The sequence below is a fragment of the Crinia signifera genome, chromosome 3, assembly GCF_055691185.1.
Source record: "Crinia signifera chromosome 3, ASM5569118v1, whole genome shotgun sequence".
NCBI classification, from domain to species: Eukaryota; Metazoa; Chordata; class Amphibia; order Anura; family Myobatrachidae; genus Crinia; species Crinia signifera.
This window is the reverse complement of record NC_139219.1, coordinates 318,755,658-318,768,064: the sequence shown is the minus strand read 5'-3', so window position 1 is coordinate 318,768,064 and position 12,407 is coordinate 318,755,658. Positions and strand designations below refer to the sequence as shown.

General features: G+C 48.2%; 1 protein-coding gene across 1 annotated transcript in view; it reads right to left on the bottom strand.

Moving 5' to 3' along the window:
- PKHD1 (PKHD1 ciliary IPT domain containing fibrocystin/polyductin) overlaps nucleotides 1–12,407 on the bottom strand; it is a 378,814-nt gene that overhangs the window by 215,376 nt on the left and 151,031 nt on the right. The window contains exon 28 of the mRNA XM_083175049.1: nucleotides 2,426–2,638. Within this exon, the coding sequence (XP_083031175.1) occupies nucleotides 2,426–2,638 (213 nt within the window). The remainder of the gene's footprint in view (nucleotides 1–2,425; nucleotides 2,639–12,407) is intronic.

Below are 12,407 nucleotides of genomic sequence, written 5' to 3'. Positions count from 1 at the left end.
ACGTCATGTGATGTCAGTCGCCCAACCCGAACAGGCATCGACGCGCCTGCGTTTTCATTTGGATACACCCAAAAAACACTGGGCGTTCCCATGCACCAGGCCATAATTCAACACATGGAAATGGTTGACATACCATAAGTCGACATGGTCAAAATGTCAACACAAGCAATAGGTCGACATGACATTTTTTCCCCCAAAAAAGGGCTTCTTCATACTTTACCATCACTGTGGACGTGGAGGGGGAATATAATAGGGTGACGAGCGCAGTGAGCCATGTGAGGGGACACAGTGTCCATGTCAACAAAACTCATGTCAACCTTTTTCATGTCGACCTTCCGGATGTCGATCTATTGCTTGTGTGAGCATTTTAACCCAATCTAAGCCATGTTGACCTTTTTTCATGATTCGACCTATGGCCTGTCCACCTATAGAGGTTGACCAAATGAGTGTCGATATAAAACTTGTCTACCTAACAATCCACACTGGCCAGGAGCTCCGACGATATTGTTCCCTTTGGGGGCTTTAGGCTTTCGGTTGCCGTTCCGGTCGCTCGCCGCCTTACTGACGTCACTCATATGACGGAAACTCAATTCATTGTCCAATAAAATGAGACCAAATTTTTAGTCATCTGCGGTTCCCATACGTCAGTGGATTTATAGTGTACGTTGTATATCTGTGTGGGGCATCACATCGTTCCTATCCAGCGTTACTACGTTACACCGAGTATCCGTTATATCCGTGCGTGGTGACATCCGGCTTATCCTGTGACTGGATGTGGTAAGAGCAGTGGATCACTGTAGTTATATAGGGCCTGCCTATTCTGTTACACATTACAGCTGAGACCTTTATATGGATCCCGTACATGGGCCCTTATTCAGATCTGACCGCAGTACAAATTTGTTCTCAAAATGGGCAAAACCATGTGCACTGCAGGTGGGGCAGATGTAACATGTATACAGAGAGTTAGATTTGGGTGAGTTATTTTGTTTCTGTGCAGGGTAAATACTGGCTGCTTTATTTGTACACTGCAATTTAGATTTCATTTTTAACACCGGGGACGGGCGCTGATGTCATGTGACGTCATCCGCTTGCCCTAAGCAGGCAGGGGAATGGATGCGTTCCCTGGGGTGCGCCCACTACATTTTGGGGGACACGCCCATGTAACGCTGGGTGTCCAACCTGGAAAGCACCCTCCCTGTCAATCATGCAACCAGTGCCCCGGAGATTGAATATATTGCCGAAGGCGCTCGCAGTGCGGGGGCTTCACATGTGCATTAGCACCTATGCGCAGTCCCCCACCAGCGGCGACTGGACCGAATTCGGATGTTTGCTAACAAGTCTGAATTGACCGTGACCGGGAGAGGTAGGGGGAGGCAGAGGGTGACAGGGAGAAGCAGGGGGAGACAGGGAGAGGCAGGGGGAGACAGGGAGAGGCAGAGTGTGACAGGGAGAGGAAGAGAGTGACAGGGAGAGGAAGAGGGTGACAAGGAGAGGCAGAGTGTGACAGGGAGAGGCAGGGGGGCAGAGGGTGATAGGGAGAGGCAGTGGGAGACAGGGAGAGGACGAGGGAGGCAGAGGGTGACAGGGAGAGGCAGGGGGAGACAGTGAGAGGCAGAGGGTGACAAGGAGAGGCAGAGGGTGACAGGGAGAGGAAGGGGGAGATAGGGTGAGGCAGTGGGAGACAGAGAGAGGACAAGGGAGGCAGAGTGTGACAGGGAGAGGCAGGGGGAGGAAAAGGGTGACCGGGAGAGGCTGGGGGAGGCAGAGGATGACAGGGAGAGGCAGGGGAAGACAGGGAGAGGCAGAGGGTGACAGGGAGAGGCAGAGGGTGACAGGGAGAGGCAGGGGGAGACAGGGAGAGGCAGGGGGAGGCAGGGGGAGACAGGGGGAGGCAAATGGTGACAGGGAGAGGCAGGAGGAGGGAGAGGGTGACAGGGAGAGGCAGGAGATGTAGAGGGTGACAGGGATAGGCAGGGAGAAAAAGGAAGGTGGGAGGCAGGGAGAGGCAAATGGTGACAGGGAGGGCAGGGGGAGGTAGAGCGTGACAGGGAGAGGCAGGGGGAGACAGATGGTGACAGGGAGAGGCAGGGGGAGGCAGATCATGACAGGGAAAAACAAAAACTTTTAGATCTATTAAAACACTGCGACCGACCCAGTTGTCTTCTTTCTGACAAACTTACATTGCTTTGTTTACAGTAAACTCTCCCGGGCCCGGACTATTATGTACTGGAGAGGTATCAGGTGTAGACGACAACAGCAGTACAGATTGTGGAGGGGCATAGAATAAAAATCTGATGTCCTGTAATAGAAGATCTGAAGTAGGGTGCAAGGTCTAGTTTCAGGAATGCTACAAAGTGAAAGGCACAGTGTATGTAGGAATATTCTGTACCATCTGCGGCTATAAGACTGTAATGAACACACTTACCATGCAAAGTAACAGTCCCATTGCGAACCGCCAGAAACTTAACACCATAGGGATATAGCGGAGAGGAGTGCGCACTCCCATACAGGGTGATGTTGGCCTTTCCTGTGTAAGGATCAGTGGATGTCCCCGCCTGCAGCTCTCCTCCGTCTGAGATTAATATATAGTGAGCGCGGAGATGGACGGATCCTGGTCCTGTGAGCACCAGCTTACCCCCTGTAAACAGAAGAACAGGTTCACTGACAATTTACAGCACACACACACAAAAAAAAAAAAACATGACAACCTTTCCATATGTTGATTATATTCATGTCGACCTTTTTCTTGTGTTTACCTTTTTTTCTGTGTCAACCTAGACCATGCTTGCCTACTTTTGTGGGCTCCTCTTGGGGAGAGGCACTTAGCTGCTGTTCGGGGGCGGAACGAACGACGACATCATTAAGCCCCATCCCCATTGCAACCAAATGCCGTGATTCACAGCTCAATGGAGAGGGGGCGGGGCTAAAATCATGCAAAATTAGGAACTGCTGTGAATGCAGGGCTATACAGGGTAGTGGGCAGGAAGTCCGGGGAAAATGCGGGGGGCCAGAGGCGGACCCGATTTTCAAGTAGGCAAATATGACACCTAGACACTGTCGATGCAATAACGGTCAGCAGCGGGTAGGGGAGTGGGGGAGGATGTATGGGGGTGAAGCAGCGGCATACTGTAAGCAGACCCATCTTGGAAAGAGTAAAAAAATTGACTAGTGCGAATAATAGTAATCATAATCATAATAGTAATAATAATAGTAATAATAATAGTAATAATAATAATAATAATAATAGTAATAATAATAATAATAATACTGTTTTAGCTTGTGTACCGTAAATAGTGCAACTTATCTCTCCGCAGTGACTCTTCCAATTTATACAATATCACCCAAAAAGTTACTAGTAACCTTTGCATAAAGTAAAATTTCAAAAACATATAATTTTCCTGAATGCAAGACTAAAATCCCAGCTGATATAGGACGAAGGCTTATCCACCAGTACATTAGATGATGACATGAACAAATATAAGAATAACTGCTCAGGTTCATCCCTTTGTGATTCATAAGTGACAAAATCGAATCCACGCTCAGAGGTGTAAAGGTGTCATCACAAAGCAATGATGCGGCAACGTAGTGTGTATTTTGTCTAATGCTGGCCACACATCAGACCAACTTTCCTCCAACCATCCAACTAGATGGTTGGTTGGACTGAAAATCTGGTACTGTATGGGGGCAAATGCCAGTAAGCAATTTGCTCACAAACTCAGGAGAATGGACAAAAACATTCAGTGAAATTGTTTAAATCAAATAGGTCCAACTACAGTACATTGTCTGAGTGACAGTTGTTGTCCATTTTCCGGTTTGGTAAAACAAATGACTTAATTACAAATTGCATTTGCTCCTATCCAGTACCAGGTTTCTGTTCCATCCAACCAACTAGTTGGATGGTTGGAGAAAAGTTGGTCTGATGTGTGGCCGGAATTACTGTATGTGTTTTGCATAGAATTATTTCATTTTTTTTTTTTGGTGGGAACGTCCATGAAACGCCGGGAGTTCCCATGGGCGAATCCCCCTGGCCCGTCGCCCCCCCGCCCGCACTGTTGTGTGCGAGCACCCGTCGAATAATCTATCCGTCGTGGCCACTCTCACACAGTGGCTGCACATGCGCAATCACAATAAAACGTCCCCCATGTGAATGCGCGAGGGACCGATTAAATTAGAATCACCCCCTATACGTGTAAGCGGCAATACAGGGGGACCTTAGTGCCAGTTATACATGTAACCGGCACTAAGGTGCAATGGGGGGGTGTTTCGCAAAATGTATAATTACACCACTCTGTGTATAGCGTTACCCAGAAATGCCGGGAGTGGTGGTGCCACCAGGAGAAGATGCATCTTTTGCCATGATACCCTTGGCAGTGGGTAATTGGAAGCCTTACTGTGGGGCATTATATGTAATGGGCATTACAGTGTGTGGTATAATGTGTAATGGACATTGTAGTGTGTGGTATATAGTGTAATGGGCATTACAGTATGTGACATATAATGTGTAATGGGCAATCCTTTTTCCATGATAAGCCCCACCACTCCCCTCACCCCGACCATGCGTGTACGGCTGCAGCTACGTTCACTGCCGTGCACACAGGGGGTAAACCATTTGCAATCACTCGTTATGGGATGACTTTTCCCCCAATACGCAGTGGAGAGTAAGCCACTAACTGTCACATACCGGGAAGCGTCACATGATCACCTCACAGCGTGTTAATCCTTACCACCCAAACATATGTAAGATATTCTCTAACAATGTATCACGGAAGACAACAAACTCTGTCGGTGGGAACTCAGACGCGGAGGCCAAGCCAAACATTTCATAGCTAAAGAAATATTTTACGGACCACCAAACCTGAGTCACAAGTTGGCTTTTATAAAAGATCTACACATGTTAAAATAATAACGATCACACATGTGTTCAGCGTATAGAAGTGTCAGGTGCAGTACGGAGGATATACAAAATGCAACTGTGATCATGGGGGGGTGAGGAATATCTCCTATACACACCACCGGGGTCATTTTTTTTTTAAGTAATTTTGATCGAATTTTACATGTTAAAACAGAACAATGGATAAATTGAGGCTGTGCAGAAATACCACCGGGGTCATACTAATTGACTCAGTAAACTGTGAATCCCCACTGCCCCTTGCAACCATGCGATGGGATGACATCCCCTCCCATATGCCCACAGCAGAAATGATTCAATGGTCACCAACCATTGAATAATTTCTCCTGCCTTTATAAATATGTCAGGGGTTCCCATGTCCCACCGCCCCCCATAACCCACTTCCCTTTCTCCCCGCTGCAAACAGTCCGGCGACACTGTAAATCGCTGAGGCCATTCGCAGTCGTGAACTAGAATCGTCCCCCAGATTCCCTATATGACAGCCGCACTCACCGCCTTATAAAAACCATATCATAATTAACGTTTTTTTCTCTCAAATTAGACAGCAAAGGATTCACAAGGCTGTGACATTCGCAGTCAACCAGAAAAACCTCCGATGAACGATATCGGTGAACGATATCACCGGGACCCTCTGAACATGCGAGTCATTGGCGATATTGCCAAATTGACCTGTATGGTCAGCAGACATCAATGGTCGTTAACAATGCGCAGGAGCGCGCATGGTTAACGACACTGAGTGTACACACTACATGATAAAGTAAAAGATATTGCTCAGTATGCCCTTTCTGGGCGATATCTTTTACTATATCCTATAGTGCACGGGTTTGCAAACTCGGTCCTCAGGACACCACACTGTGCATGTTTTGCAGGTCTCTTCACAGAATCACAAGTGAAATAATTAGCTCCACCTGTGGATCTTTTAAAATGTGTCAATGAGTAATGAGTGCACCCGTGTACCTGCCGGGTGACCTGGAAAACGTGCACTGTGAAACGAGTTTGAGAACCCCTGTTTTAGTGTTTATGGGGCTTTTGGGCTTTGCAGGCATTACATTGTACAAGGGGTTAAAGACGGAATAAAGCAGCGTTGCCTATTTGACCCTCTCCATGAGGCAGAACATGCTCTGTTCCTGGGCTTCCCTGGTAATGTATGATTGCCAGCACCTGTGGTGAAACACCTTTCTTATCAGTTACCTAGCTCCCCACAGGTAGTAGTAGTACGTTTATTTATAAGGCGCCCAGTGGCGTAAGTTCATATCAGGTGCCCGGAGGCGGCAAAGATGGTAGTGCCCCCCAACTACACTTACATAGCATAAGTGACCCCCAAATCTACAGACAGCACCTCCAACCCAGAATGTAGTAGCTGAAACTACGATTTCTGTCCCCCCCCCCCCCATCACCAAACACTGTCGCCCTGTCCACGTCAGCCTGTCTGCAACGGTGTGTACAATATACACACATAACATCACACACAAACACACACATATTATATATATATATATATATATACACACATACATACATACATACATACATACACAGTCACACATAAGCATACATACACCTATGCACATGTTCACTCACAAATATACATAGTCAAACACCTATATACATACATATACAGTCACACCCATGCACACATAGGGCTGTTTCACACAGTACGGTTCCTGCCGCACGGTGAAATCCCGTACGGCCAGGGAGCCGTGCCGCACTCAGCAGTTGTGAATGGACACTATTGTGTCCATTCACACGGGACGGCCACGGCCCGGCCGCACGGCTGCAGCCGGATCCCCCCACTGGAAGGGACGGCTGCCGGGCTGTGGCCATCCCTGCCATTATAAAATTCTGAGTGCGGCGCGGCTCCCTGACCGTACGGGATTTCACCGTGCGGCAGGAACCGTACTGTGTGAAACAGCCCATACAGTATAATAGTAATGTACAAAGATAAATATATACAGAGCACATTCCTGTCACACTCACCATGATGCTGGAGGGCCTGCCGTTTAGCCCCGCCCCCTTTTCGGACTGCTCCTCAAAGCCTGCAGGGTGATTCAGAAAAACTTTTGGGAGGCTGGGAAGGGTGAGCAGTTGACATTATTAGCCCCCTATTCGTCTGGCTGCTGGAGAACTGAAGTGAAGAGAAACTAAAGTAAATTAAAGCTCCCAGCAGCCCTGAGCTTCCTGCAGCAAGGGCTGCTAGGAACTGTAGTTACTTTCAGTTTCATCCCTACCCTGCACACATGACCCGGCTGCTGCAGCAGTTATGTGGGCACACACTTTTATCTGACTCCTGCGTCGGATCATGCCCCCATAGCTGTGGTGCTGGCTCCTTCTTTCCTGTGACAACTGCAGCAGCAGGTATGTTACCGCTCACTGCAGAAGTCACAGGCTCCTGGTGCCGGCTCCTGAGTCCTCAGTGCCCCCCCTAGTGGCTAACGCCCGGCGGCCAATGTCTCCATTGCCTCCGGGAGTTACGCCACTGAAGGCGCCACAAAGTGTCCGCAGCGCCGTACATAGCAAACAAAAAACAAATTACAAGGTAACGTACAGGGTGTGTTGAAAAATACAGTATGAATAGGGGTATAGCTGGTAGAACTAAAATCAGCATCAGAAGTAGGTGTCAAAATTGTCGAGGAGACTGAAGATGAAGTAGAGGAAGGGAAGAACAGGGCAGGAGCACAGGTGAGGTAAAGAGGTAGGGTGAGTACGTGAGGAAAGAGTACCCTACTCATAAGAGTAAACATACTAAAAGGAGGTGGGTGGACGAACGAAAAACAATAGGATAAGTAGGAACGAAGGGGACCGGAGGCAGGATAGGAGGATCAAAAGAGGTTAGGAGGAGGGATAGGCTAGTCGAAAAAAGTGGGTTTTGAGGGAGCGCTTGAAGGAGGTAAGGGAATCAGAAAGCCTGATGGGTGGCGGGAGGTTGTTCCAGTGCAGGGGGGCAGCGCGAGAGAAGTCTTGGACACGGGAGTGGGAGGAGGTGATTAGGTGAGAGGTCAGTCGGCGGTCAGCGATGGAGCGAAGAGGACGGGAGGGAGTGTGGATAGAGATCAGTGAAGAGAGGTAAGGAGTGGTGGAGGAGAGAGCCTTGTAGGTGGTGGTGAGGAGTTTAAAGAGAACTCGGAAAGGAATGGGGAGCCAGTGAAGAGATAGACAGAGGGGGGAGGCGGAGGTAGAGCGGCGGGAGAGGAAGATGAGCCTAGCGGCAGCGTTAAGAATGGATTGGAGAGGTGCGAGGCGGATGAGAGGTAGCCCAGAGAGAAGGATGTTGCAGTAGTCAAGGTGGGAGATGACAAGAGAGTGAATGAGAATTTTGGTCGCGTCAGTCAAGAGGAATGGTCTGATGCGTGAGATGTTGCGTAGGTGATGGCAATCATACATTACCAGGGAAGTCCAGGAATAGAGCATTTCTCCCTGAAGGAGAGGGTCAGGTAGTAGGGTGACCACTCATCCCTTTAATCCGGGACACATATTAATTACACAGGTTCTGTGGCAGTTTAAAACCAGGTGAAAGCCAGCCACAGAACCTGTGTAATTAATACGTGTCCCGGATTAAAGGGATGAGTTGGTCACCCTATCAGGTAGGTAACTCTGGAATAAAGTGTTTTATAAAAACTTACAACAAATTCAATGAGCCACATATACAGTAAGTTCACAACATTCAGCATACCCAGAAACATTGTTCTAGTGCAGTGGTTCTCAACCTCAGTTCTCACCCCCAACAGTGCACATTTTCCAAGTTTCCTCACTGACTCACAGGTGACATAATTGGCTCCACCCTTGAGCTTTTCAAATGTGTCAGTGAATAATGAGTGCACCTGTGAAAATGTGTACTGTTGGGCACACCTCCCAACATGACCCTCTCCAGGAGGGACACATTGCTCTGCTCCTGCACTTACCTCTTAATTTATAATTGCCATCACCTGTGTTGAAACACCTTTCTTAGCAATTTACCTGTTTTAAGGTGCGTACACACGGGGGCAATTATAGCAAATATCGCTGGCAATATGGTCGCTGAGCGACCATATTGCCAGCGATGGGAGTGTGCACCATTTTCTCCCCCGTAGTGATCGTTGGTCGCAGGAACATACTCCGGTGACCAGCTGATTTTCACTGCTGGGCTCCCCCGGCAGTTTCTTTTTCATCAGCGACCATCTCTGGTCGCTGATACAAACGGGACATCGAGCAATAGGGCTTCACACAGGTAATCATGCATTAAGAGGAAAGTCCAGTAGCATTGTGTTTTTGCAAGACACTAGGGAGGGTGAGGGTTAGGCCTCATGGGGTGTGTGGTTAGGGTTGGGCACCAATGGGGAAGGTTAGGCTGCGTGGGGGAGGGGCTTAGGCAGCCAGCAAGGTAGGGTGAGAGGGTTAGGGGGGGAGGCTATAGGGTTAGGCACTAAGGCAGGAGGGTTAGGCCTCATGGGATGGGTGGTTAAGGTTGGGCACTAATGAGGAAGATTAGGCTGCATGGGGGAGGGGCTTAGGCAGCCAGCAAGGTAGGGTGAGAGGGTTAGGGGGAAGGCTTTAGGGTTAGGCACTAACGTGGGAGGGTTAGGCCTCATGGGATGGGTGGTTAGGGTTGAGCACTAATGGGGAAGGTTAGGCTGCTTGGGGAGGGGCTTAGGCAGCCAGCAAGGTAGGGTGAGAGGGTTAGGGGGGAAGGCTATAGGGTTAGGCACTAAGGCAGGAGGGTTGGGCCTCATGGGGTGGATGGTTAAGGTTGGGCACTAATGGAGGTTAGGCTGCGAGGGGGAGGGGCTTAGGCAGCCAGCAAGGTAGGGTGAGAGGGTTAGCGGGGGAGGCTATAGGGTTAGGCACTAAGGCAGGAGGGTTAGGCCTCATGGGGTGGGTGGTTAAGGTTGGGCACTAATGGGGAAGGTTAGGCTGCATGGGGGAGGGGCTAAGGAAGCCAGCAAGGTTGGGTGAGAGGGTTAAGCTGTGTACACACGGGGGCGATAGGGGCTGAAATTGCTGGGAATATGGTCGCTGGTGACCATATTGCCAGTGATGGGAGCAATATATTGCTGAGCAATATATCTCCCCCATGTGTTGTTCGCACCTTTAGAGTAGCACTTGTCAGGATCATCCGCACAGTATGCCTGCATTTGTCTTTTCACCGGCAGAATCCCAAACGCTGTGTATGTATACTGTACTCCTCACAATGAGATATCATTCATTTTTGAGGTCGCAATTCATCTAAATTGAAATGTACAACTCAGACTGCTGGGAAATATCTGCGGCAGGACTATTACAGGTTGTATTTATTTAATACCAGTATTTCTACAATAGGCCTATATTTGAAATAACTAAAGCCAAGATTAATATTATAAAAAAAAAAAAAAAAATACACAGTCAAAGATAACTCATTTTCCGAGCCAAGAGCCGGCTTACTCAGATGATAGATTGTATTAGAAAGAGATATTCCTATATAAATTTACAAGCACTCTTTATCCAAACAACACGGGGAGAAACACAAGACGCACAAGCGCTAATTCTCCAAACATACACTCTGCACACTTAACGTAAAATAAATAGACAAGGCCTAGGCACTACAAAAGGCATATCCTTCCTCCTCTAAAGGGCCTGACCCTTTTCTAAAAGCCAAAACCAAATGCGCCTGGAGCATTTCGCAGTGACCCTTAGACTCTTTGCTACGGCTCTGTGAGAACCTAGTTATGTCCTACAAGCAACCTCGGATAATTTTCTTAAAAAAAAATAAAAAATCAATCCGCTATTGTTATCGTGGTCTCCCTACAAGAAAAAAAACACAGCTCAACGCGTAACGGCAACACATTCCCAGCTCCGGGCAGGAGAATTAGATCTGTTTTATTATATCGGTTGCTTGTCCTCTATCGTGCTAAGGGTCTGATTCAGATTCGCAGCATGGGGTGATTATCGAACGCAGTGCACATGCAAAGAGCCGTCCGTGTACGCAAGTTGATTGACAGGCAGGGGCCGTTTGGAGGCGGTGACCTATGCTTTTGAAAATGCAGGCATTCGCCGGCAGTTGGGAGGGAAGGCAGCTGACATTGCCAGCCGTCGGAGGGACAGCGGGACCTTCTCCAAATAGCGGGACTGTTCCGCTGTAATCGGGACAGTTGGGAGGTAGGATTTGGGTGTGCAATCCAGGACTTTAGATGGGTTTAGCTGCTTTACACGGCGGTGCACAGTAAGCACGAAAATCGTCAAAACAATTGAATAGCTCTATCATATGCACATCACTTATCGCTGCTTAAAAAAACTACTGAATTCCCTGTAAAACCAAAACAAAAAGTTGCCATCTAGTGCTATAAATACACAAAGAACATCAACTACGTAAAACCAGGGTTGCCGACTTGCAAAAAATCCTCTCCGGATTACGAGTTTGGGGGCGGGGCTTAATGGTAACGTCATTAAGCCCCGCCCCCATTACGACAAATAGCAGAATAACTGATCTCCATGGAGGTGGCCGGGCTAAAATGACACGATTGTGCAATTTTAGCTCCGCCCCCTCCTCTGAGACACGCAGATTGCGGCATTTAAATGCCGCGATCGGGGGGGGGGAGGGGCTCAGTGGGGGTTCCCCTATTTCCAGGAGGGTTGCCCACCCTTCCGGGGGCGGGAGGGGGACCCGATTTTCGGAAGACTCCCGCAAATTCCGGTAGGGTCGGCAACCTCTGCGTAAAACAAAATCAACATAAACTATGTAACAAAGAGTCTTATATTGAGTGCTAATCTTACCCACACGGGAACTTCTTCCAAGCAACATACAGTACAGTACGCTGAGATTTTCAATGGATTTTCAAGTGCAGAATCCATAAACACCAGGATTTCAATCCAACTCAAATTTCACATATAAAATTAAAAAAAATGATACCGACTTATCTGATGATCCTTTTTTAACACCAAGGACCATCGTGTCACTAACTCATTACAGCAGTTAGCGGATCCAGTTCAAAATTCAAATAGGGGAGACACAGCAACTGCCACCAACTGCCATTCCAAACTGACTCGGTGGCAGAGGGTATGGCTCCGCTATTTGAATTTTGAACTGTCCTGGAGCCCGTCCTCTAAAGCCTTTACTCTATTAGTGTGTCAAGATGAAACGCACCCTGCTTCTTGGTATCGCAATGGGGGTCTGTCCTGAATTGATCGCAGCATTGTCTATGGCCCATCAGAGACTTTATGTAAATAAACATCGGTCCTTGTGTACATCCATTTGGCTGGAGGTGCAAGGATAGAGATGAGCACTTTTGAGTCTGTGCCCACTGTATGGGCCTTATTCATGATTGTACACAATTGCCTACGCAGCTGCGATTTTTTTTTAGGCACAGGACTTGCTAATCATCGCATTTGCATTCACTCCCCGTTACCTCCCCCAAACGGTCCCTTCCTGTCATTCACTATTAAATCCTGACTGCAAGCACCATCACACACAGTTACCTTGGTAGTGAGACCACTTTGCGAAAACATCGGTATTGTGTACCTGCAGAAATTAGGCCTCAATAAAATAACA